This window comes from Vipera ursinii (genome assembly GCF_947247035.1).
Source record: "Vipera ursinii genome assembly, chromosome: 3".
NCBI classification, from domain to species: Eukaryota; Metazoa; Chordata; class Lepidosauria; order Squamata; family Viperidae; genus Vipera; species Vipera ursinii.
The window spans coordinates 83,970,515-83,998,354 of NC_139516.1; the positions used below are offsets into that span (position 1 = coordinate 83,970,515).

The 27,840-nt window shown below is 41.9% G+C and overlaps 1 protein-coding gene across 1 annotated transcript in view; it reads right to left on the minus strand.

Annotated features, from left to right (window-relative positions):
• SNX7 (sorting nexin 7) overlaps window positions 1–27,185 on the minus strand; it is a 60,497-nt gene extending 33,312 nt beyond the window's left edge. The window contains exons 1-2 of the mRNA XM_083359415.1: window positions 26,946–27,185; window positions 6,680–6,862 (exon numbers count right to left, since the gene is read on the minus strand). Coding sequence (XP_083215541.1) covers window positions 6,680–6,862; window positions 26,946–27,149 — 387 coding nt within the window. The 5' untranslated portion in view covers window positions 27,150–27,185. The remainder of the gene's footprint in view (window positions 1–6,679; window positions 6,863–26,945) is intronic.
• Window positions 27,186–27,840: the final 655 nt, after the last annotated feature.

Sequence of the window (27,840 nt, forward strand, 5' to 3'; positions counted from 1 at the left end):
AGCTACTTTGGACTTTGATGCATTAATTTTCAGAACCATACTTTGCAGGGCATCGTACAATTTATCTCAATCAACATGACATCTGCTGTATACCAAAGGACATCCCCAACTAATACACATTTAAGATCAAACTTCTACGATTCCATATGCATTTCACCATAAATACATTAAACAATCAAGGAGACTTCCCACATTACCTTTCTCCCTGCTCAAAGTTCAGTTATTTTATAAGATTCTATTTATCATTTATTTATTTATTTATTTATTTATTTATTTATTTATTTATTTAATTTATTTTAATCCCATTTATATCCCGCCCTTTTCCGAAGACTCAGGGCAGCTTACAATTTAAGCACAAACCAATGTGCTTAGCAATACCAATAGCCTTCATTCTATGTATATGTCCGCTTATTAAGGCTTTCGGGGGGCCCCAAGCGGCATTATTACAAAGTCAGCTTAATTGCCCCCAACAATCTGGGTCCTCATTTTACCTACCTCCGAAGGATGGAAGGCTGAGTCAACCTTGAGCCTGGTGGGACTCGAACCTGCACTAATTGCAGGCAGCTGGTGTTACTTAAGGAGGCATTAGCCCACTGCTCCACCAAGGCATCTATCTATGTCTATCTATCTATCTATCTATCTATCTATCTATCTATCTATCTATCTATCTATCTATCACATTTGGAGATCACCCACTCACCACATCTCAGGGTAGTGTACAAACTTAAAACAGGTCAGTATGCTAATCAAAAGCATAAAAAGGAAAAGATGGTCAAAGAGGGAAAACAACAGATAACAGCAAAACCATCCTACTGTGTTTCCCCGAAAATAAGACCCAACCAGAAAATAAGACCTAGCCTGATTTTTCAGGACGTTTATAAGCCCCACCCCCAAAATAAGCCCCAGTTAAGATCGTCAGCAAGACGGACATATTCAGTACATATTTTCCCCAAAATAAGACCTAACCGGAAAATAAGCCCTAATGCATCTTTTGGAGCAAAAATTAACATAAGACCCAGTCCTATTTTGGGGGAAACACGGTATCATGGGCCCAATGCTTGAGAAAAGAGTCAGGTTTTTTAAAGCCTGCATGAAAGAAAATAGTGTGGGGGCTGAGTTTCTGAAAGGATGCTGTTCCAGAGGGCGGGTACAGAAACAGAGTCCCATCAGATATCTACTGAATTCTATAAGATGACACTGATATACTACACTTGTAATCTGAACCAACCATCAACTGCAGATGACACAAAACATTCTGTAATTCGAGTCTGTAAATCAACAAATGTGCAATAAACCTGCTTTCTCGCAGTCAAATATTTCTCAGTGATCTGCTGAATAACAAAACTATTTCCTTTAAATTCCTTACCTGGCATAAAGCCACATTGCCCTTCTCTTTTGCTCACTGTCACCTTTCCTTTTAATCAAACATGTCAAACAAAGCACACTTAATGCATCAACTTTGCTGTGATTTTTCTCACTACCTTTCCTTTTATATAAGAGGAATATATTCCAAATGGCAGGCGTGAATGCAGTCTTCAAATACATTTTAACCAAGTCATACAGACACTTCATAACCAAACCATATCCATATTTTAATATTTCTCCAATTACATCACTCGGGCTAATCATTTTTCAACATTCTCACAGCACTTATGACTTCCTTTTCATCATTTTTTCTTATGCTGTAATCTTTATAACATTTCTTTCTATTTCAATTTTTTAGATTAATATTCTCATATATATCTCTAAAGTACCCCTTCCAAGATTCCTTCAGTTCAGGTTTATTCCAAACAGACACAATTCCTAGTTTAGTTTTCTTTAAAAAGGTAAAGGTTCCCCCACACATGCGTGCTAGTCGTTTCCAACTCTCCGTTTCAAAGCCGAAGAGCCAGCGCTTGTCCGAGGACGTCTCCGTGGTCATGTGTCTGGCATGAGTAGACGCCAAAGGCACATGGAACGCTATTACCTTCCCACCGTAGTGGTCCCTATTTTTCTACTTGCATTTTTATGTGCTTTCGAACTGCTAGGTTGGCAGAAGCTGGGACAAGTAACAGGCACTCACTCTGTTACGCGGCACTCGGGATTCGACCCGCCAAGCTGCCGACCTTCTGATAAACAAGCTCAGCGTCCTAACCCACTGAGCCACCGCGTCCCTTCTAGCTTTCTTTACCCACGTCCAAAGCCAATTTTGTTTCCATCATAAAGGTTTTGCATTTCCCCCCCACTTCTTTTAATTCTAAGAACTCTTTGCACTTCTTCACATCTTTTTTCTTCTATACACATTACGCAATATATTTATCTCATCCTCAGTTTTTTATAGTATTTATTCTCTTATATGTATTATTTTTTTCTCCAACTATTTCACTATCATTCCATCCATCATCTGCTAATGCACTTCCTATTCATGTGTTCTGTACCAGCCTGCTACCGGCCCTGCAGAAAAGGCAGGGACAACCCCTTTTACAAGAAGGCAAGAGGCTGGAATTACGCCTGCCAAATTTATTGCTACAAAAACAAATAGAACAAGACACGAACCAAGAAACAGGAGCTTTTCAAGCGGTTGCCTTCAGCAAACCAGCCCTCCCACGCATTCCCCCTTAAATACAGTTCAGGGCGTGGCTTCTCTCTGCCTCCTTCCGAGGAGCCCCATTGCCTTCCTCTGTTTACTCCTGATTGACTGCCTCCTGCGTCGGGCGTCCTTGAACAGGGCCAGCTGTGGGTCATCTTCATCCACGCTGTCAGGCTCACACAGCTGGGTCTGCGTCGTGACCAGGTGAGAGGGGCCTGGCTGAGGGCTCTCATCAAGCTCTTGAACACCCCCCTCCTCCTCCTCCTCCTCTGAGTCATCCGACCCAACTGCCGAACCCACAGGCTGACCCTGAATCACAACATCATGTAACTTCACACACTTCTATGGAACTTTCCAATATAAATCTTTTCATTTAGTCCCAAACACCTTCCACTTCCTCTTTATGTTTATTCTTTGTGTAGGAAAATTAACCTATTTCTTAATGTTTTTTCATATAGCACTCCCTGCAATCATTCTGTTTTCATTCTAGTATTTCAAATCTCTTTCTTTTCTTCCACTACTTCCTAAGATTATCTCCTGGTAGTACAAGTAATGATTTACCCCATATTCAAAATCTCTCATTTAAACAGTAAGATCACTTTTTTTTTTTGCCTTTCATGCCTTTTCAGGTGTATAAATGGATGTGCTTATGATTAAAATATGTATTTGAAATTAACAGGTCTTTTTCTAAGCAACATCTCTCAATGGCCTAATCATTTTTTTCTGCATTCTCTCAGCATGTTCCTACTCATCCATTCACATCACTTAACAGAATATTAGACTGCCATTAATTTTGAATGTTCCATAACCTTTCCCAAATGATATTTTTAATTCTTCAATTATCAGCATTCATTGCAGCACAATATGCAACATTGCCAATCCACGGATTCTCACTTTCATTTTTACTCGTAACAACCTAAATGGCACAACTTCCTACTTTTTGGCAGACAATTTAGCCCATTCATTCAATTAACTGTTCACTCAATTAAACCTATTAAATTAAACCTATACCTTTGGATTCCAAAGGTACTTTGCAAATACTCATCAACTCCATTCTACAAGATTCAATCAACTTCATTCAGATGTATTAACTCCTTTTCCTTTCCCTGAAATTCAGACACACCCTTTCTTTCTTTCTTTACTTTCTTATTAATTCATGCTGTTTATCATTAACTTTTTGCATTCCAAGTTGCTGTCTTCCATGAGGATGTTATAGTTGTAGTTAGAATCACTACATTTTTATGTAATTAAAATTTTTAATAAGATAAAGTGTATGCTACACTACCAGCCATATAATCATGCTCATCACATATTTAACATATTTTGTTAATTATTAAGAATTAATACTTTTTAGTTTGGGCACATTTTTGCCATTATGCCACACAGACCTGATCTTAACCCAAGACCAAAGAGTTGGGACTTAATTGCTTCAAAATGAATTCTTAGAGAGTATAAATAGGAAATGAATGGTTTCCAAATTGGGCAGATAAAGATGTTCAAATATGTCCATAAATTATCTTCAAATTTAGATATTCTTATTTTTTCATAAATACTTTCACATTTATATACGCTCTTCGAGTCCATTTCCTGAAAGTAGCAAATGTGTGAGGCCACAATATGTGCAATTATTAGATTTCCTAGCTATAATGCAAATATTTAGATTCTTGTTGCAATCAATGTATACAATGCAAAAATATTGAGTTTTCTGTTGTTTTGTGCTCTGACCTATAGCACTTTCAACCTATTCAGCCAACATTTATTAGAATGATATTGTGAATCCCTCTCTCTATGCCAAATGCTCTCCTTTGGATAAAATTAGGAAGTCCCTCTACAGCAGCCTGAATGAGAAACCTCGACCTAAAATCCTAGCTAAGTTAATCCTTTTAGATGAAAATCTGGCACAGGTGAATTTCGATGGAAAAGTTTACACATGAGGAAACTCTTCTTTCAATTAAAAAAAAATAGTTTTGTTTCATGTTGATAATGCACAGGATTCTTCTCAGTGAACACGTTTCATTTTATGCCAAATATACACAGAGGAATCCAAATAATTTCATGAACATGATAGTCATCAATAAGGAACGTTGGCTGATATTGGTAACTGAATATGTAGAATTCCCCTCAGTGAGATCCTTGTCTTTGAACAAGGTTTCAATTCTTCATCAGAGAGGATCTTAGAATTGTAATTCCAATGTGCCTCTAAAGAGATTCTGCTCTGGGCTTGTATTACCTGACAGATCTTACAAATCCTGTAAGTAATGTAATAATTCATAAAGGCTACTGATAAACAAACACAGTTGGGGAAAATGATAAATACATTCAATGCAAAGCAAATGAGTGGCACTTGCTCTACTCAGCTGCTTGCTTTCCTCTGATTTTTTTTACAACTGTTTCAAAGCCAAGACTCGTCAAGTTACTTTATCACCAATACAAACCAGAGATATTTTTTTACTGAATAATTCAGCTTTTCTTCAGTGCTAGGTTTTAGAAATTCTTAACATGTGTGCATCTCTTTCCATTCCACCTGTATACTTGTTCACAAATTGTGATTATAAATGTTTGGGATGTTTTCTTTGGACTGCTTGTGCTTATCACATTTTTCCTTGCCTGCTCACCTGTGCCAGGGTACCCAGTTCCCTCGTAACACATGGCTTATCCCCAAGGGTCTCATCAACTGTCTTGAACAGTGATGTCACTGGTCATGGCTGACATCTTTAGCCATAGCTAAAAAGATGGACATTTAAGCTTAGCATTGCTCAGGGAAATGGCTTAAATAGCCACATCACAGCTTCTGAAAAGCTAATTAATTTCTTGCCAAAGCATGCTTTCTTACATTTGTGTTAAAAAAAAATCAATGAAAAGTAAAGAGTTTCACCTCTGAATAATGTCATCATACATGTTTGAAGATCGAACTATGCCGAAAAAGAAGTTTGGATGTACATATAATATCCTCCCTTGGTCATACCATCTAGCAAGTCCCAGGAAATGGGCCTTTTCTGCCATAGCACCTACTCTCTAAAACAGCATCATCCTTCTAGGCCAGGGGTCTTTAAAACTTGGCCCTTTTATGACTTGTGGACTTCAACCCCCAGAATTCCTCAGCCAGGCAAGCTGGCTGAGGAATTCTGGGAGTTGACGTCCACAAGTCATAAAAAGGCCAAGTTCGAAGATCCCTGTTCTAGGCATTTGCAGCCCCCCCCCCATCACTGGCCTTTAGAATAGCATTAAAATATGGCACTTATTCAATCTTTGGGTAGGGTGTTTGGAGAAGTCAATCATTTGTTTTTATCAACATGGGGAGAAGACAGAATTGGCTGTTAACTGACTGACTTGGAAATTCAAAAACTAAATACAGGAACTTCCTCTGTATTATTATAAACAGAGTCATTACACTTTCTTGAGACCTAATAAGAGCATCTGCTGGCTGCATGTTTTTTTTTCCTTAAAAAGCATTACATTTGCTGTCCCACTTGCAATCAAGAGTAAATTTAATGACAAGCAGTTTAGACATAGCTTAAATAAATAAGTAAATAGCCCCATTTGAAATTTCATGCGGTTTCAAAAACAGTTTGCTACTACTGTCCAAAACAGAATCTCTCTGGAAATCTGTTGCAATTATAATTTGGACAGCTGCAATCCTAAAGACACATGGTTTGAAAAACCTGCGCTATATCACTTTCTGGAACTAATGCAATTGCCCAAACTGCTCTTATTTACTTTTTAAAACTTACTGTCTTCTGAATACTTTACTCTGACAATTTGCTATGTCCATCTATGTAAATGAAATCAAAGCTCTTTCAGCAGGCTGTGAGACAGTATGATATGTCACCGAGGGCTTTTTTTTTAGTTCATTAGGATTTTCTATTTGAGGGTTCCCCAAAGTAAGCAGTTAAAGTTGGTATTGCTATGGCTGATTTTTCTTCATTTTTTTGGTCTAAAATGCATTTAGTATAGATTATATGCTACCTAGTGTTGTTGTCATGGCAATTGGGGCAGTTTATGCATTGATTGGTTTGGCCAATTAATAATTAAATCCTGATTTGGTTCTAACAAGATCTGTAAGGCCTGACAATTTTAAAAAGTGGTACTTTGCTATAAGAGGAAACAAACCTTGGTGACAATTCTGTAAGTGATGAATGTCTCAATGGCAGTAATATAGCTTTCTGGATCATCAACCGTTACGAAAAGATCCTTTCCTTCTGGTTCATCCTCAAATTTGTACTGATTTATCATTGAAGATGGAGATGTTGGCATCAAAGGACTGAATGAATTCACCTCCATAAGTGATGCATCCTGTGGAAATAAACAAGGCAATTGGGGAGAGAAGTCATCAGGGTTACCAAAAGATAACACCATAAAAGCTACATGTGACTGCTACAACATACAATTGATGAATCACAGTTTGTAAGGCAAAATACACAAGACTTGTATTTCACGCACAGTCTGGTTTTTTTTTTAAATGAGTCACAGAAGACTAGTTACCATTAATGAATGGTCATTCTGCTTTTCTGGGGGGCGCTAAGGGAAAAATGATATATACTGAGTCAGTTCTGGAATTTCCGCTTAAATAATAGATTTGCATTATATAGCTCCTTCTTTGGGGGAAAGAACAATATCAATAGTACTATGTGTACATACTTACAATTATTTCTCTTAAAGAAGTAATTATATTAAGCATTAGTGCTCCAGAATTGACTAGCATTTCCCCCCCACTTCTCTATGTAACAATTCTTTCAGAGTTTTTAAAGACAGTTCCCTAGCATTTCACTTCATTGGCAAACAGATCTCACCCAGCTGTTCTTTTCTTTTCTGGCCTGGAAAACAGGCTGCTGGCTTCTCAAGAAACCAGCCAAAGAGAGGTGGGAAGACGTATCAATCAATCAATGAACTACAACAGCTTTTCTTGTCTTGGAAAATACACTTGAACTGAGATCTAAAACTTTCCCCGACCTCCAAAGTTCATCCATGTCTCCTTATAGCATGGCACTGAATTTAGCACTGCAGATCACATTTTTATTACACAATGCTAATTGTATCATACAATGCTAATGTTGTATGTATCTTTTCCTTGGAGGTTAGGATACAAATTGTTCAGCAACTCAAAAAAACAAAACAAAACCAATAATGGTGCTTCTTGAAAATTGCCACAGAAGCCCTCATTTGCACTGTCTTATAGAAGGGACGCGGTGGCTCAGTGGGTTAGGACGCTGAGCTTGTCGATCAGAAGGTCGGCAGTTTGGCGGGTTGAATCCCGAGTGCCGCATAACAAAGTGAGCGCCTGTTACTCGTCCCAGCTTCTGCCAACCTAGCAGTTCAAACGCATGTAAAAATGCAAGTAGAAAAATAGGGACCACTACGGTGGGAAGGTAACAGCGTTCCGTGCGCCTTTGGTGTCTAGTCATGCTGGCCACATGACCACCGAGACGTCCTCGGACAAGCGCTGGCTCTTCGGCTTTGAAACGGAGATGAGCACCGGCCCCTAGAGTTGGAAACGACTAGCACGCATGTGCGGGGGAACCTTTACCTTTACTATAGAAGTATAACACATGTAGACTGTCTCTAATTTGGTGCTATCAAGACTCATTTATTTATTTGATTTTCATTCTGCCTTTATTATTGTCAGTAATTTAAGGCAGCAGATGTAACTAATACTCTTTCTTCTTCCTGTTTTCCCCAGAACAACAACCCTGTGAGTGTTGGGCTGAGAAAGAGTGACTGGCCCCAAGTGACTCAGTCAATATTTCCTGCCTACGGCAGGAGTAGGATTCATAATCTCTTGGTTCCTAGATCAGCACCTTAAACCACACTTCCAAGAACAGATAAACACTACGCATGTTTTCTCAAGTTTTATTATGAATTACCTAATCAATTTAACTAATTTAAGGCTGCCATTTTTCATGAGCCTACACACTATAATAATAATAAGGCTTAACCCAGAAGTGATTTTAATCATGTGATATTTAAAGAAGTACTTGGGATTACCATACCCAATTTTGGATCTTGAACTGTGAAGCATTAGCTCATTCCTCTTGCACCATTTTCTCATCAAAATGCTGATTGTTCTACCTCAATATCCCATTCTAAAATACAGGTAATCCCAGAGTTAAGAACGTTCACATAGCACTCGTTCGAAGTCACACAATAAGCACCCCTTAGTGTTTACGAACAAGTCCCGAAATTATGAATGTTGCAACACCACGGCAGTTGTTCGCCCTTCAGAATGACTGCAGAGGTTCTGCAACATTCACCCTACTCCCCCCCCACTCCCTAAACTGCTTCCCCTTCTCTTTCTGCCATGCCGGACTCGCTTACCTTGCAAAGATCTATCTCCTCTCTGCAGCTGTTTCTTTGCCATTGAGGGAGAGGAGAGTTGGCTTGGAAATGCTTTTCACCCCAAGAATGGAAGTTTCTGGGGTATATGATCTCGTGTGAGTTCAGGCACCCATTCTCACAGCCAGGTGGGAAGTAGGTCAGGTGGGGGGGCTGGCTCCAGCAGGCTGGACGCAGGTGCGAGGTGCCTGGCCCCGCAGTGCCTTCTCGCTCATTTGAAGGCTTCGTTACTGCGCAGCAAAGCTGGCACACGCGAGCGAGCAGTGCACCCGGGCCACGGATGGCATTGGTTCCTGCACTTGGCTGACTCTGATTCCATGGCGACCCTCTCGGCTCCAGCACAGGGTAGGTTGATGAAGGAGCTCTATTTGCAGCGGATTTTAGTGGGCAGGGAGCATCCCTACCACAGAGGTGGCGGAAAGGAGTTCGGGGGCGGGGGGAAGAGGAGACAGGCTGTGTTTACTTTTCGCACTGACAATGGAAGTTTCTGTGGTCCGTGATCTTGTGCGAGTTCAGGCACCTGTTCTCTGCAAAAGCACTTCCAAGCCGACTCTCCTCTCCCTCAAAGGCAAAGAAATAGCAGCACAGAGACGACAGATCTTTGCAAGGTAAGTGTGTCTGGCACAGCCAGAAGGGAGGAGGAAGCCTGAGGTATCTTAGTGGGCTGGGGAGGCCTTGGGGGCCTGTTCCATCACTAAGCCCCCAAGGTCTTCCTCACCCTGAGATACCTCATGTGCACTTAATGAACCGTCCATTCGATTAGCAAATGTGTAGACAAAAGCAGAGTGATCGCGTTCAAGGTACACGATTCACTCCTACGAATTGAAGAGTTACAAACGGATTGGGCAGGCTCCATTACATTCGTAACTCGAGGACCTACCTGTAGGTACAATATTATAGATTACCTTTCCTCATTCTAGGGGGAATTGACTTTCGAAGAATATTTGGTGCAAAGTGCAACTGAATGGGGTCCAATCAACCTCTGTCTAAGAAAGCTTATATTTTAGTAGCTCAACAGAAATGCTAAGTAAAATATGCATATTTTTTTTACAAACAATCCAACAGTTTGACAACAGATACTACTGTAATTCATATTTCAGCAGCTGATAGCTCTACTAAAGATGTTAATTTAAACATTACCGGTAGTCCTTGACTTACAACTATTCATTTAGCGATCATTCCAAGACATAGTGGCACTGAAATAGTGACTTATGGATTTGGTCCTCATGCTTACAACCATCACAGCATTTCCAGAGTCACCTGATCAAAATTTGGACACTTGGCAATTGGATCTCATTTAGGATGGTTACAGCATCTGGGGTCATGTATGAATCACTCTCTGCAACCTTCCTAGTCAGCTTCTGACAGGTGAATTTAGAAGGGAACTTGGCTTTGGTTAATGGCCACACGATTCACTTAACAACTGCAGTGATTAGCTTAAGAACTGCAGCAAAAAAGGGGTGGCTCACTTAACAACTACCCTGCTTAGCAAATTCTAGCCTTTACTGTGGTCATAAGTCGAGGGTAAGATATAGCTGGTCACAAGGAACTTTCCTGCTATGGCACAACTGTTCTGCCACGGAAGACTTCAAAGACAATACATCTATTTGATATAATTTTATCCTTTGGAATAGTGTTTTTTTCTCTACAAGATCAGAATATTTTTTTTAGTATATATTGCCTTCCTGATTATGGAGATTGGAGAGAAACTTTTTATTATGAAGACTGGAAATTTTCCTCTACAGAAACCAAAGGAGAACAACAAAGATCAAAAAGAAAAGATATAGCCAGCCTAGTAAAACCACAGAGACTTTTAAGGAAAAGTATAAGAAACCTGAAGTGAAGTTGAAGGAGGAAAAAAATTAAATAAAGGTGATGGTACAAAATCTGTGCAGATCTGTCAAGTTCAATTTTCTTCTTTCTCCATTTTTCTGACCTTATGTTAAGTTTTCTGACCCTTTCTCTTACAGCTTGTTCCTGATGAATGCCCTTCCTTCTGAAATCCTCTCTTTTATTATATTTGAGCACCTTTTTTACTTCACAACTATTCACTTTAACTTTCTCTCTCTCTCCCTCTCCATCGATTGGCTTTTATTTGTACTTTCCTTCCCCCCCCCCCCCGGGTTTTTTCCACAATGTGTCTTCCTTCTACTGCTGATTGTAATCCCGCAGACAAACCTAGTTTAATTTTTATTTTTTTGAAGCTGAGGTATGTTGGAGAGAGACTGGCAAAGCCAGGGGGTGGAAGTCAAGCAAGGAATTAGTCTGGAATCCCTACACGGTCATTAGAGAGCAAATTCCAATTCCCCCTTTAGTGCTCTTGAACCTTAACTAGCCTTACCTGGGTGCAAACTGTCACTCTGAGAACATTCCTGTGTATAGTCTTGAGCAATAAACAAGCTAATTGGACTCTTCACGTGTGGTCCTGGTTGGTCATGCCTGACAGAGCGATTTCAATAATAATTTAAAGCATTTTCTCTCAATCATCATTTGTCACAGTTAAACCCATTCATCTCTATACAAATCTATTGCATAACATGGAAAATAAAGTCATGGACAGGTTACCTTAAGGAATTTGTTTTTTGTAACTAAGCAACCTGAATTAACGGCAGGAAGGACGAGGGAGACGCGTCTTCGTTTAACAGGTTTATTTAGTCAGCCCGGACAACAGAACAGGGGAAAACGTGCCTTATATAGGCAGCTGTCAAACGGGACAGCAAATCAGCTGTGTGAATTCTTCCCGCCAAGGACAGGGCCAATGGGTCAGATGGTAGTGCAGAATCTCTCCAGTGACAGCGCAAGCGTGTTAGCTGGGGAGGGAATCCCGTCAGCTGGTTTTGGCGGGCGGCCGGCGCTTTGACAGCTAGCCGCCGTTAAAGCGCATGCGCCAGTTTTGACAGCTCGCGGCTGCCGCTGTGGGCTAGCCGCGGTTTTGACAGTTCGAGTCTCAATGCGCATGCGCGGCGTTTGACAGCTGTCAAACGGCCGCGTGTACTTGTAGGCCGCGGGAGCGACTGCGCGTGCGTTGCCTTTGACAGCTGTCAGTGCGGCCGCGTTAAAGCGGCCTATGACAGCTGTCATTATGTTTTGGATATGTTGCACAACCCATCTCTTCTCACATCAGTCAGCTGGTACATAAATTAGCTCTTTGTCTTCAGTGCTAATTCTGTCAGAAACTTTACATTACAGATTATTAGGTTTATGTGTTCCAAATCCAAAAACAAAACTGTAATGAATATCTAATCAATATATTAACTATTTTTTGAGATTTATGCCTTAAAGGCAACAGATAATGAGCAGTTGACAATTTATGGAGAAGGCAGCACAAAGGGTATTTAAAGCTAACATACAAAGCAATCAAATAAGTAGTAGTGGTGTACTTTATTTAGCACATCATGCTATTCACTAAGAGAAAGGTAAGGTGCTGAGACCAGCAGGGGATATAGGGCAAGTTTTCATGAAGTAAACTGTTCTACACAGTGTTTAGGACTGGGGTGTCAAAAGGGCTGCATCAGCATTGTGGTGCCCTGGGGGGGGGGGAAGGTGGGCACGGTCCACTGGATGGGCATGGCTGCGGTGGTCACAGCTGACTAGGTAGACGGGGCCTGGGTGGGCGTGGCTACTTGACATTGCTCTTGGGGGGGGGAAACCTGTGGGGGCTGGGCAAGGTTGGAGGAGATCCAGGGGTTCTCTGGTGGGTGGGGCTGTGGGCAGGATGCTCTTCCTGCAGGGTGAGGTGAGGCAGGGGGCAGGTGCCATTGCCATGGGGCAAGACAAGGTGAGGCAGTGGCTGGGGCAGCTGCCGCCTGACACCATTGGCCCCCGCACACACAGGCCAGTGAATGCATGGAACTCCTTGACTGGCGCACTCTGGGGCTCCGCAGCCCACTGCGAATACCGGGAGGACGTGGTGCACACCACCAATATACCTACTCCATCCCATCTGTTTTTGCTTGCGGATCCACTCGCAGATCTTGCCCTTGGCCAGCACGTGGAGCATGTTCCCCTCACGTACCTTGGCCCTGCCTCAGGCCACCGCCAGCAGCTCGCACAGATCCATTCACTGCACGAAGGAGGCGAAGTTGCTGGGTAGGAAGCTCGAGTAGAGATGGTAGAACAAGCCCACGCCCAGCAAGCAAAAGGCCACCCCAAGCGGGGAAAGCCGGATCCCCATCGGCACCATGGATTGCATGCCTCCCATCTCTGCTAGGGCTGGGCAGCCATGGCACCGACGGGGATCCGGCTTTCCCTGCTCAGGGTGGCCTTTTGTCTGCTGACCCTGGCCGTGCTCTACCACCTCTATTCGGGGCTTACTAGCCGACCACTTTGCCTCCTTCATGCTAGGCAGGCCTGCAGCTCTGGGCAGCAGCCTAATGGACCTGTGCAAGTGGCTGCAGCGGGTACTGAGGTGCGTGAGGGGAATGCACTCCACCCACGAGGAGGCTGAGGAGATGACTAGTGATGACCTGCTCTCCAACCAAAAAGAGATGGGATGGAGTAGGCACATCTGGCAGTCTGCATCAGGTGCCCCCCAACTCTGCGTGCTGCTGGTGTCGCTGCAGCGCTGCTGCTAGAGGTCCAGGCCAGTATTCGCAGCAGGCTACACAGCCCTTGTTGCCAGATTCTGTCAGCCCCTGCATGTTTACCACCTCCTGTGTGCACACCTTGGGGGCCTCCGGACTGGGTGGAGCCGGGGCCAGGGTGGTGGGGGACAGTCCCTTGCTGTCTCTGGGGCATCCCTGTGGGTCAAATATCGACCAATTGCGGGCCGGATCTGTGTTTGACATGTCTGTTATAGGAGATACACAGAGAGAATCAGAGAGACTCTTTCCACCACAAAGAAAACCAGCATTTTGGAGGCTGCTTGCTACTGGAAAGAGGGCAGGAAATGTATTATATGGTTCCCACTAGTTAAGTTTCAACGGCAGTCAAAGGGTACCTTTTGCATAGATACCAATTCACTTGGGACTAAAAATAGCACATCTCTGCATTGTAAAGATAATGCAATGAGAAAAGAATGGATTTGCAGCTTGTGCACAGAGTTCATGAAGATCAGGGTTAGATGGCTTCTCAAATAGTTGGCAGGGAAAGAAAAGTAGGCACTCCTTACTAGTAACTGGTTTGGCGATGCTGTTTAGTTGGGTTTGGGCAGGGTGCTCTTTGGCTCCTGAAACACCAGATCTCTTAGAGTTGGGGACTCAAGACTAGTTTAAAGGGTGCAAAGTAATAAACCAATTCTCTGATTCTGGATGAAGTTGGCTGACTAGGAAAATCTAGCTCAGTAGATTTCCATCAGAGACCTAGGAAAACTGGGTTTCCAATGTCTAGGAAGGAAATGTACATTCCTGTAAGATCTAGCAAACTTCTTAGAGTAGCACTGCAAATCCAACTCAGTGGATGATCCTCCTCTTGTTTGAGGAGGATACTGGCTGATTCAAGTCCTCTTCATGGGTGAACTTTGCACGGATTCAGATAACATAAAGAGGTTTCTCTCTAAGATCAACCAAAAGCTGGCAAAGGAAAGGAAATAATATCAGCTGTCCTTTCTGCATTTCTCCTGAGTGACTTCAGATACCCATGGAGATAAAAAGAGGGGGAAAGCAACAGAGTTAAAAGTATTGCTAGTGCAGATGGACCTACCTGAAAAAAAATAGACCAAAGGTATGGCCAATGTTAAGGAAAATGAGACACAATAAAATAAAAAAGGGTTGGAGTGAGGGTTGAGCCTATGATTGCATTGGGTTAATGCTCCCGCCCACCCCTGGGGGCTAAACAAAAGAAATTCCAGAAAGCTGATGATCTTAAATTTTCCAAATTCTTCTTGATTATCAAAACAGGCTCTAAGGAAAAGTAATTGAAAAGCAGTTGGTTACTGGTTTGATTAATAGAAAGAATGGCTCAGGGCTCTGACATTATCTTATACAGATAACGTTTTGCTACATGTATGCTATTCCACTAAAACCCATGAATCAGTGAGGCAAACAGAAAGAATTGAGTGGAAAGGTCATCCTTGGGAACTTTTTAATATAAATTTTATTCCCTGTCACTACTAAAATTTCCAGAGCCCTTTTCCTAACTGGATATCTCTGCCTGACTAGTGTTCTGAAGAACAGAACATTTTGCAACCAGTGTCTTAGACCTCTTGGCTTACAAATTCAGTATTCAGCAGCAACTGAGGATAAAATATAGAAGGCTGTGTGTTGGGCAAACACTACGAGGGAAATGCTGGAGGGAGAAATGAGGAATCATGGTCTTTGTTATTCTAAAATCACAACTGGGATAAGTTCTTCTTTTAGCAGCCCTGAAAGCCTTAAAAGCAGCATCTTGAACTGTCTGGCAACTTTCCAGAGAAGCATTGTATCCTGGACCTTCCTTAAATTAATTCAGAATCCACAGAAGACTCATGTAATTATTTCTTCAGTGCCAATAACACTGAACCTGCATAGATCACACTTGACTTGTTTACCTACACTTCATCATTATTACTTGGATAACTTTATCTCAAGCCATGCTCACAGAGCTGTGAGTGACAGCTGTGGTGGCGCACTGGTTAGAATGCAGTATCGCAGGCTAATTTTGCCAACTGCCAGCAGTTCGATTTTCACCAGCTCAAGGTTGACTCAGCCCCTCATCCTTCCGAGGTTGGTAAAATGAGGACCCAAATTGTTGACTCTGTAAACTGCTCAGAGAGGACTGTAAAGTACTCTAAAGCGGTATATAAGTCTAAGTGCTATTGCTATTGTTATCATGTGATTGTATTTTCGTATCTTGCAGATGAGTGATTAAAACTGAAAGAATGTGGATTGTCTAAGTGGCAGAAATGAGGCGTGAACTGGGATCTGATCTTCTTATAAACCACACCCCTACACGACACTAGCTTCCAGGAGATCATTAGGCTAATTACCTTGAACCAATTTCAAAGAAGGCAATTTGATGCAACTAGAACCTGCATATTTTTTCCTTAGATTCAGTACAGAAAGGATCTAAGAATATGACTCTCAACTTCTAAGTCTCCATACAAAGTTTTTCTGCTCCAGGGGCGTCTTTATGCCACACAGACAAGCATTTTCTAAAATGTATGTACTTTGAGTTTATATTTTGAGTAATAATCTGGATTATTAAACTTGACAGTTTTAAGATTCTCATTTTTCACTACTTAGAGAGCTGTTTTATTTCCACTGAGCAAGCAGCAAGGAATGATATATGAAGTCAATTTATTTCCAGGTATTTATGTGCTGGGAAAATAATGTTTTGGTTAGGCAGCAAACTTTGCAGATGAATACAGGGAGCCCTACGACAACAAGGGAATTTCCTTCCTATTAATATTGATTTTGCAGGAACACTTCTATTAATGTTTGCAAAATCCGGAGACAATGCTGTCCTTAAAACGAATGGTACAAGGATCTGAAGAGGTATTTCAAGGCTTTGTTGTCTAAAATGTTTGGAGTCAGTGAAGTAAGCAAGCTGTGTTCATGAAGGCTTGGAACTAAACAGTCAGATGATTGGGGAGTTGGCAAACTGATCTGGAGAAAGTGTAGGTACTTAACTGTAAAATCAGCTGAAAAGCTTTAAATGAAGGCGAATCTTGGACTGTGATGATTTAATATATAAATTCCAAATGCCTGCATAAATCACTACAAGCTGAAGCATTTACTTTCTCTACTCTATTGTCTCTATGAGGAAAAAAAAATGAAAGTGCCTCATTCCAGGGCTCACCATTCACTACATATAAAATAAAATCATTCCTGAAGCTAAATTAGAATATCAGAAAATGGAGAATATTTGTGATTCATATTTTTCCTTGTTATTAACTTTCCTTTTCTACCAAATCCCCAATGCTACTTTGCAAAACACTAAATGGTGTTTTGTTTCTATATCCCTACCAGAAAAGAAATTTTAGGGGACAAATAGTGGGTAAAATTCTTATTGGGGTTATTACTGCTATTATTATTATTATTATTATTATTATTATTATTATTATTATTATTATTATTATTTTGCTTTTTTGAATCAGTCATCAGTCATGTTGGGCCTACCTGATCATTGCTGATCTCAGAAAACTATGCAAGATGGGATTTGGTTAGTGAGTGGTTAGGAAAAACCCCAGACTAGGGGTGTCAAACTGTAGGCCATGTCACAAGCAGGCCATGCCCCACCCCCTTGGCTTTGCAAAGGCAAAAAACATCACGATATGTCATGTGACCCGATCAAGTTTGACACCCGTGCCCCTAGACCAGGGGTAGGCAACCTCGGCTCTTTTATGACTCATGGACTTCAACTCCCAGAATTCCTGAGCCAGCTTGGCTGGCTCAGGAATTCTGGGAGTTGAAGTCCATGAGTCATAAAAGAGCTGAGGTTGCCTACCCCTGCCCTAGACTGTAAGAAAGGGAAGGGAATTGCAAATCACCTCCATACTGTTGCCAAGAAAACACTGTGGATGTGTTTATATAGTCATCAGAAATCACACCTGACTTTCACATTTTTCCTTCCTGAAAGAGAATGAAGTTCTTTATGAAACAATAAACCCAAACAATCAATAACAGAACCTCTTGTAGTAAAACATTAACTTCCCTGCATTAAATAACCTCCTCCCCGACTGGTGACTGGAGTTTTTTTTTTTAGGAGGCGTTTGTACTTTCCCCCCCTAAACAAACTTTATAAAAAGAGAAGACAAAAAGATTCACCAGAGATTCACCACAGCTATCCATGATTTGGTACACTACACGCTGCAGTATTTAAACAAAATCTTCATTTTGCTTAGTATCTACAGTTTTTCTACATCAGTTTTTCTAGATCAATCTGTTTCCAAACAAAGAAGACAGATTCCAAAAGGCACCAATCCAAGGTGGAGTTCTTGGATGTGAACTCAGGGCTTTCATGGCTGTTTGGGTGGCAACACTGAACAGATTTCATCTCCTGCTGTATATTAAATTTCCAGTTCTGTTGAGATTTTACTGGATTAGCAAGTACTTTGCTGCACTCTTCATATGCTGTGAGTCATGAATAGAAAAGTTTATTATAAAGATTTATATGGCCACTCATCTTAAGCAATATTAAGCAATAACACAGTCATTTTATCAGTGAGGTGGGCAGCATATAGATATAGTAAAATACTTTCTTATGCACATTAATAATACAGGTAATTTCACAGGAGATGCAATATGTTCATCTGCAAATATTTGGATTTCAGTGCCCTTCAGGCCCATATTGCAAAATTTTGCAATGGAACTTTGCCACTTATCTTTCCAAGCCATATAAATATATTTGAGATATAGTGATCTCCTCTAAGTCTCCAGGAATAGTTTGTACAACACACTGCAATACGCTTAAATTAGATATGTGAAACTCGTGACGTCATGTGACGTCTTGCAACGTATCAGAGCTTTTTCTCCATTGCTGGCAATGGGGTGGGCGCGATTTTCTGATGACACGTCTGGCCCGCAGGCTGGCAGTTTGACACCCCTGACTTAAATGAAAGTGAGATTGGGTAATTTGTACTTCAACATTTTGTGTGACTGTCCTCAATTCAAATTTGGCAGAAGTCCAGCTAGATAAAGATCTTTACTACATATTAGAAAAAGGTCACTTGAAGCAATTGATTGTCCTGTGTCCACATGAGAATATGGCCCCCTCTTAAATCCTCTGCAGTTTCAATCTGACACTTCTTTTTCCACTTTGCTATAGCTTGATAGATACACAACCAACATTTACACACTGGAAATAGTTAATAAATTTGGGTAAGATGATGAGAAGTTGGCAATGGAAAAGAGAATAGGCGAGGGAGAATAGGTCAGGTTATCCCTTCATACCAACCCATCTTTCTCAGATAGAATAAATGTTATCCCACTTATCTTGCCAAAGTCCAATCAAGAAACATTTGCCAAATATTTAAGGTTAAACAACCTTAGATATAGTACCTCCAAGTATAAAAACATTCACTTTTACTAGAGGAATATGGGGGGGGGGAGGGAATGAAGATGATCCTATAAAAAATGGAAGTATTTCCTGATTAACTGGGTTTATTTTTAAACATTAGGAAATGTACAAATCATAAATGATTCATTAATTAATGTCTCTTAGGCTCATATTCAACAGCAAATCTAGTACTTACCTCTAAGATGCTGACATTTAGATTTTTCATTCCATAAATTTCTGTCATACACATAATTGAGCACAGTGTTTCAAAAATGAAAAATGTCTGTTGTCTTCGTACAGCTATGAATGCTATTTCCTTTATTTTTTAGGAAAGCACATTAGGGTTTAATATTTGCCCTGGTTAACATCTAACTTCAAACCAGTAACCAGAACAATGTTATAGCATAGGAAAGTTTTATATTACAGATCTATTATGGAAATAACTCATCTTTGATGCGTTCAAGATTATCACCATCTGATCACTAAATCCGCACACACCCAACCAGGGTTTCTGATAGATTACAAATTCTGTATCAGTGACTGATGGCCTTCCGGGTATTGCTGACCTACAGCTCCCAGTATTATTTGCAACTGTCATGCTGGCTGTGGTTCCTGTGAGCTGCAATTTAGATAGATCTGGAGAATTATGGATTCATTATCCCAATTATATAGAGACCTACTTACATTAGAATACTGTAGCTCTTAGTATTTGCCTTTGTTTAAGTTGGTTGTACCACAAAACTCTGGCTTTTGTCATACTTATTTGACTCTACTTTTGAGGCCTTTACTATTGTCCCATTATTTCCTATTTTTCTGTCTTGAATCACAAATTACTTTTTTGACATACATCATGCTACACCCTAAATTCTGGCTTAATCAATTTAACGAATAAATAAATGTATTGTTTAATAGCGATGTGCTAAATCAAGAAGAAAAAAACAATATTTGGGATCACATTTATTGGGAAAAAATGCTTAAAGAAACAATATCTTAGCCCAAGATTTAGCATCTTCTTGGCTTCTTTGAACCAAGCAATAATCTACCTGTTTCAGGTAGATTTTTTTGAAGAGTCTTTTTTTGCATCCTCCTGACATCTGTGTTCCAAGTCACTGGGATGGAAGAAAAGGCTTTCTTACTCTCTGTTGCAAATATACTCTAGAGCAGGGGTGTCAAACTCAATTTCATTGAGGGCCGCATCAGCATTGCGGTTGCCCTCGGGACCGGGTGGGTATGGCCTGGGTGGGCGTGGCCTACTGGGTGGGTGTGGCCAGCTCTACATGGTTCGCATCAAGGGTGCCTATGGGGGCCTGGGCAGGAGTGGGACAGATCTGAGGGTCTCTGGCAGAAGGAGGGTCTCTGGGCCAGGGCCAAGGCAGTGGGGGCCGTTCCCTCACTGTTTCCAGGATGGCTTCGCGGGCCACATGAAACCACTTCGCGGGCCGGACCTGGCCCCCGGGCCTTGTGTTTGACATGTCTGCTCTAGAGAAGTCAATTCATTACACCTCTGATGGCTTTTTGGCAAATATATAAAGTATTTTCTTCAGGCATTTGATCTCCAATTCCTCAGATTTTCAGCATGGTATCTTATTTGCTAGCATAAGAAGGAATAAGAAATAAACTAAAAATATAAATAGTAAATAAACTGAATTTAAACCATGTCTTGGACATACCTGCCTAGCATCAAGGATCCAGGTATTTTGATCAAAGGTTCAAATGCACAAACTATTGCAGAGACTCATTTGTTTTTTCAAAAATTCCTATTTGCCCTGCAGATCAAACCTTGAGCTAAAGCAAAGAATATATAACAATAATGCTGAAATTGTGATATCTAAATAAGAATAGGTTTTGGCTGTGGTAGAGCTTATTTTGAGTAGATTATTTCTAGGACTGAATGTATAAACCACTCAGAGTACTATTTTGGAAGTGATTCCTTATATTTGTGATGTGGCCTTTTTATTAATACCCTAAAACATACATTGGTTGGAACGGCTTCAGAAGAACAGCACAAGGTGTGGTGGTAGCCACTTGAACTGTGTGTGCACAGCGGTGTAGAAAGCAAAGGGAAGACTACTATACTATATATTTCCCAGGAAAATCACGTTAATGGTGACAAAACCTAACAATGGCCCCGAGTACAGGCGTTCCTTAAATGGGACAGGGGTACTAAGAATCTCCTGGTCTGCTAGAAGCATGATAAACCCCAAACTCCAAATTGGTATGTGGAATCTGAAGAGCCTGTACAAAGCTGGAAAAACACACAACACTATCCAAGAAATGTCCAAATACAATATCTCTCTATTGGGAGTGAGTGAAATGCACTGGCCTGAAAATGGAATGTGTAGAATAGATCATACTATCTACTCTGGTGAAAATAGCAAACACCATCGAAATGGAGTAGCTATAATCGTAAACAATCTTGTAAATAAATGCATCAAGTCCTTTATTCCTGTATCCGATAAGAGTGATGATGATCCAAATAAATAGTACTCCAGTAATTATGAATGTTATACAAGTTTATACTCCCACAGCTGACAGTGATGAGAAGGATTTAGAGAAGTTCTACGAAGATAATAAGCAGTGTACTGAAAACCCTAAAAAGAAGAGATGGAACGTATGCATGATTATTTCAATTTACACAAAAAAGTGAAAGAAGCAGCAGGCCTCTATAAAAAAGAAAACCAACAACTTAGTTGACAAAGAGGGGAAAGTTATCTTAGATGAGGACGAAAAACTAAAAAGATGGAAGGAATATACTGAGGAACTTTTTGAGGACACTAGGGATGATATAGATATGGGAAGCATAACAACTGGACCAAACATCTCTACAGAGGAGGTTGAACATGCAATAAAAATAGCAAAAACAAGAAAAGCCACAGCACCTGATGATATCCCAGTAGAAATTTTAAAATTGCTGAAATACAATAGGAAGAATATTTTACTGCAGCTCTTCAATCGAATATATGAAACAGGAAAGATACCAAATGATAGGCTAAAATCAACCTTTGTGACAATCCCCTCCAAAAATAATTGCAAAGAAGTGTACCGAATACAGAACAATAAGCTTAATGAGTCATGTCCTGAAAATATTCCTAAGAATAATTCACACAAGAATATACAACAAAATTGAGGAGCGTCTAGGTAACACACAATTTGGTTTCAGAAACAATCTTGGTACACGAGATGCGTTATTCAGCATTCAGGTTCTTGTACAGCATTGTAGAGATGTCAATCACAGTGTCTACATGTGCTTCATTGATTTTGAAAAAAGCATTTGATAAAATAAGACACAACAATCTATTAGAAATCCTGAAACAAGTGGGACTAGATGACAAAGAGATCCAAATCATAAAGAATCTATATTGGCATCAGGTAGCAAGTGTGAGACTAGGCCAAAAATACTCAGTTGATGCAGAAATACGAAGAGGGGTCAGACAGGGATGTATTCTGTCTCCACTGTTGTTCAATGGCTTGGGTCCGGGATATCTGAGGGAACACCTGCTGCCAGCATCAAGTTCCCTTCGTCCAGTGCGCTCCCACAGGGAGGGTCTTCTCAGGGTGCCGCCGGTAAAAGATTGCTGGCGGGTAACGCCCAGGGGGAGGGCCTTCTCAGTGGGTGCGCCTGCCCTCTGGAACCAGCTGCCCGTGGAGTTGAGGACTGCCCCCGACCTCCATTCATTCCGCCGGGACCTGAAGACCTGGCTCTTTGAGCTCTCTGGCCCAGGCTGAGAATTTCAATTTCAATTTCAATTTTAATTTTAATTGGGATTTGTTTTTAACTTTTCTATTTCTTGTTTTAATTCCCTGTAAACCGCCCTGAGTCCTTCGGGAAAGGGCGGTATACAAATCCAATTAAATAAAATAAAAATAAATAAATAAATATCTACTCTGAGTCAATCTTCAGCCAGGCACTGGAGAACATTGATACTGGCATCAAAGTAAACGATGTCTGGATCAACAATTTAAGGTATGATGATGATACCGTTCTGCTTGCCAGTAAGCATGAAGACCTTCAGGTCCTCATCAACAGTCACAGAAATATCTGAAAAATACGGCTTGAAGCTTAACACCTCGAAAACCAAGATCATGGTCATCAGCAAACAACCCATTAATTTACCACCAATAAATTTGGAAGGAATTAGAAAAAGTTGAAAGGATCACGTACCTCAGTTCTAATTTATATGAAAGTTGGGAGATGACCATTGAAGTAAAGACAAGGATAGGGAAAGCTCAAACAGCATTCTTCAAAATGAAAAAGGTCTTCTACAGTCACGACATAAGCCTAAGATTGAAAATCAGGCTTGTCAGATGCTATATTTTTTTTCTACCCTGCTCTATGAAGTAGAGAGTTGGTCTCTGACAGAAGGCCACCTGAAGAGACTAGAAGCATTTGAAGAGGGGATTTACAGACGGCTGTTACGTATAAGCTGGGTTGACAAGATCAGAAATGAGGAGGTGATAAGCCGCCTGGGAAAGCCCAAGGGAAATCATCAAAACAATTAAAAAAAGGAAAGTTAAAATATTTCAGACATGTGATGCGACACCCAGAAAAATACAGGTTACTCCATTTAATCCTCCAGGGAAAGATTGAAGGCAAATGAGGTCCAGGCAGAAGAACATCATGGCTTCAAAATCTAAGGGACTGGTTTGGACAACACTCAGCAGCACTTTTTCGTGCGACTGCTGATAAAAATAGGATCGCCAACGTCCGACAACGGATATGGCACAAGAAGAAGAAGAAGAAAACATAGATGAGTTAAGTTATACTATAAATGAGAAGTGACTTTTCTAGAGAAGGCTCTAATTCTGGGAAAGTTGAAAGTAAGAGAAAAAGATAAGAAAGGTGGATAGATTCAGCTACAAAGGTAATAGATGCAACACTGGAAGAGCAGGTTAAAGGCATATTGTCATGGAGAAAATCTATGTATATAGTCATGATGAGTTGACACCAACTGAACGGCCCTTGTGCATTGTCAACCACTGAGATTTAAGAACTTGTTACTACACCTGTTTTTCTCCCTGCAAGTGGGCAAAAGGTTATTCATGGAGACAATAGATCTTCTGAAGGTTTGTAACATCTGATCTGCTCAATCTTGACATTCTCTAGAGGTGCAGGATAGACAGCCATATTGAGTTCTTCCCTGAGAGAGGCTGTATGGGTGTAAAGCAAAGGTCTCCAACCTTTTGGGCACCAGGGACCGATTTCGTGGAGAGAGGTTTTTCCACGGACCGGAGGGTGTGTGGTTTTGTGTGCTGCCTGCATCCTGCGGATAGGGCTTTGTTTGTTTGTGTGGACCGGTTGCTGGCATGCTGCAGCCCGGTATTGGTCCACGGCCTGGGGGTTGTGTACTGTACACAACATACCATGACAAAAGATTTGAAGGTGGCACAACTCACAGAATTCAACCCCAGATAGAGACAACATAGTGTGTTTCACCTGTTTGACTACTTTGCTCACACTTCTGCTAATGCAATGTACCAGCCACACAGAAAGCACCTGTATCAACTTGCCTGATTTTTCAACCGATAAGGAGATTTATGAAAAAAAAACAGCAGAGAAGAAAGAAGCCAATTTTTTTTGGTAGCAGAGAGAACATTTAGTAGCAGAACTAGAGAGTTATTTAAGTTGTGTGATTAGTTCAATTATGACCTTTCACTGAGGTGGTTGATCTCCTAATAATCAGCTGCAGCATGCTAACCACTTTGAAAGAAAGAGACTCAACTGGTCCTTTATTCCTTCTCCTTCCAAGTAATGTAACTAGTGCAATGCAATAAATAAAAAAAATAAATCCCCAAGCCCTGATTTCCCCCCCCAAACTAATTTTCAGTCAGTTTGATGAAAGAGAATTTGCTTTTGAAATTGTTTCAGAAGAGAAGAAAATTCAAAGTTACACGATGTACCTGCACTTATCTGATGACTAAGTAGCCAAGAAGTGTTTGTGAAAGTCCTGTTTTTCATGATGCAATTATCTCTTCATATGTTTGCACCCATTCTGGTTCCTAAACCTCTCATTAAATCCCAAGGGAAAGCATTAGAAAAGGACTCTTTCTGTGTATCCCCTCCCTTCTCCCAGATTGGAAATGAAAGACATTCAGAGAGGTTTCAGGGGGATATATGGCAAAATAGTGATATAGTAAATCCAGGGCTTTTTTTCTCATAGAACTCTCAGAACGGAGTTCCGGCACCTTTTTTGGATAGAAGGGTAGGCAAGGCAAGTTGTATGACGTGTGTGAGTTCTGGCACCTTTTTCTTTTACAAAAAAAGCACTGAGTAAATCCATCCCTAAAGTTCAAAAACATCACAGAGAAATCTGAAAGAAATTCTGAAGCACTCCAAGTAGTAAAATAGGAACCTCTTTTCTCAGAAGAAAAGTTTTGAAAATTGCTAGGTCCATTTCAATACAGGACTGGTAGGTGTACTGATGAGTAGCTTTAAAGTTTCTAAGATATCCCCCTTAAAAAGTAGGGTGGAAGCAAAAGCTCCTGGCAAAGACAAACCTCCCTTAAGTCTCAATTCCAGCACTGACAATGGTTCATAGTTGGCCTATCTTGCAAATGTTCCATCAGCAGGACAAAGAGCAAATTTGATTTCATTGTCTTTGGCTTCAGAACAGGCAAAATCAGCCAGAGAATACTTCTGTCTCTCCTAAAGCTCAGCACAACATGAAGAAACAGAAAAGGCATTTTTTTGTTATGTCAACTTTCATTTCAAAATAAAGCATACCCTCCCAGAGTGTTTTTCCTACAACAAAGAATTTTGCAATGTCAGATACTCTGTGCATGGAAGAATGGCCAGTGGTGACCACAGATTATGTCTTGCTAAGTGAGACAAATAGTAATTTGTGGAGCCTGTCTTTTCTGGCATAATAGCAACAGTGAAGGACAAATCTGGATCAAATTCCTGAGCACTGCCAGAACTACACAGCCAAAGGCAAGACTCAAATCTCTCTCCCTCTCTCTCCCTATTATACTGTGTGCCTCATTACAAAGGTAATCTTGTTCTCAGAAAAAGCAAGAAGGGACATTACTACCTACAGTAACAATCTCTAAATGCTCAGCTCAACCCATGAACCCACAGGCTACTTCATCATTCCCAGGCCCTCTCTCTAATCTGCTAAGCCTGGAAACACAGCATCAAGATACTACAGTGCCTATGCAGAGCGTGGCCAAATATTATTCCACTGCAATAGTAAACACATGAAGTGAGGCCAATATCCAGCAGACCTTTGGCAGAAATCATCCTTTAGGCTTGGATCACTGAAATGCATCTTGCTGCCCTTTACACGTGGTGGGTTCCAATCCCCATTATCCCCCCAGTCAAAATGGTGGTACTTGTCGAGAGCAACGGAAAGTGTAGTCTTGGCAGAATGCTTGAGCTTATGGGAAACCCTTTGGGTTCTCAATTTTATGTGGGTTGCACAAACAATGCCTTGATAGGGGAAGGAGACTGTTAGAGAGGGACATACCCTTTATCCCAAATCCCTTCCAACTTGTCCTGCTTCTTCAGAGCAACTTGGAAGCACTTCACGCAGCCACAGACTCCATGCCAGGGCTCGGCTGTCCACTCTCTATCCCAGGGGTCTTCAAACTTGGCCCTTTTAGGACTTGTGGACTTCAACTCCCAGAATTCCTCAGCCAGCCATGCTGGCTGAGGAATTCTGGGAGTTGAAGTCCACAAGTCCTAAGGGCCAAGTTTGAAGAGCCCTGCGAGTCTATCCCATCCTCCTGCTCGCTAACCCAATTAAAGAGGTTTCCTCCGAGGGCTTTGTCAGGGCAGGCGCTCCGAGCCGTCTTTTGCAAACTTCTGGCCCGGGAAAACTTCGAAAGCCAAGTCAGAGCAAAAGTCCTTTTCCCTTTCCCTAAGCCTTGGATGCGGCCGCACCAGTACAGCCGGGCCAAAGCGAAAGCGAGCTTTAGAGCAACTCGAGACTAAAGGGCGGGGTGTGGGGGAAGCTGCAAGACTCCCGGGTTCGTGTGAACGGAGGGAAGGCAAGGAGAGCGAGAGGCGCTGCACCTTCGTCCGGGGGAGGGAATGTGCCCTTACCCACCCACCCCTCACCCACCCCAAAGCGCCCCACGGGGAAAGCAGCGGGGCTGGCAGGCTCTCTGGGAGGCTCCCCGTGCCTGCCTGTACCTTGCTGAACACTTCCAGATCGTCGTCGTCGTCGAACTCCAGCAGCTCCGGGGAAGAGGGCGGCAGGAGCGGCCGCGCGGAGTCCGCGAGGGGCGCTGGCGGCTCGGCGCAGGCCGGGGCCGTCGTGGCCTCACCGCCAGGGGGAGGGGAGGAGGAGGAGGAGACCGGCCGCGGCGACTGCGACGTGCCCCGCTCGCCCTCCATCCTTTCCCGGGCTTGTCTGTGTGTGTTTGTGTGTGTGTGTGTGTGTCCGCCCTGCTCGGAGGGGCGGACGAAGCCGGCCTTGCGCTCCTCCTCTCGTCGCGGTAATTGGTCGCCGGAACTCTCGGCCGCCCTTTTGCTCGCACTGCGCAGGGGCGGCGAGCGGGAGGCCCGCGCGGAGCTACGGGCGAACCCGGCCTTGGGTTTCGACGCCTGCTTCGAGTACCGTGATAACAGTTGCTCCCCTTCCCCATCTCCATGACGGGAACATGAAAGGCGGGAGACTCAATTAAATTAGATCCGCCCCCCCCCCAAACAGGCTTTGTGCTGAAAGGCTGCCTCAGTTCTTCCCTCGGGCAGGCCTTGCAACAGGTGCGGGGTGTGTGTGTGTGTGTAGGCATTTGAAGAGCAATTCGGAGTGATCTTTCGGAAACGATGCAACAGGTGCGGTGTGTGTGTGTGTGTGTGTAGGCATTTGAAGAGCAATTCGGAGTGATCTTTCGGAAACGATGCAACAAGTGCGGTGTGTGTGTGTGTGTGTGTGTAGGCATTTGAAGAGCAATTCGGAGTGATCTTTCGGAAACGATGCAACAAGTGCGGTGTGTGTGTGTGTGTGTGTAGGCATTTGAAGAGCAATTCGGAGTGATCTTTCGGAAACGATGCAACAGGTGCGGTGTGTGTGTGTGTGTGTGTG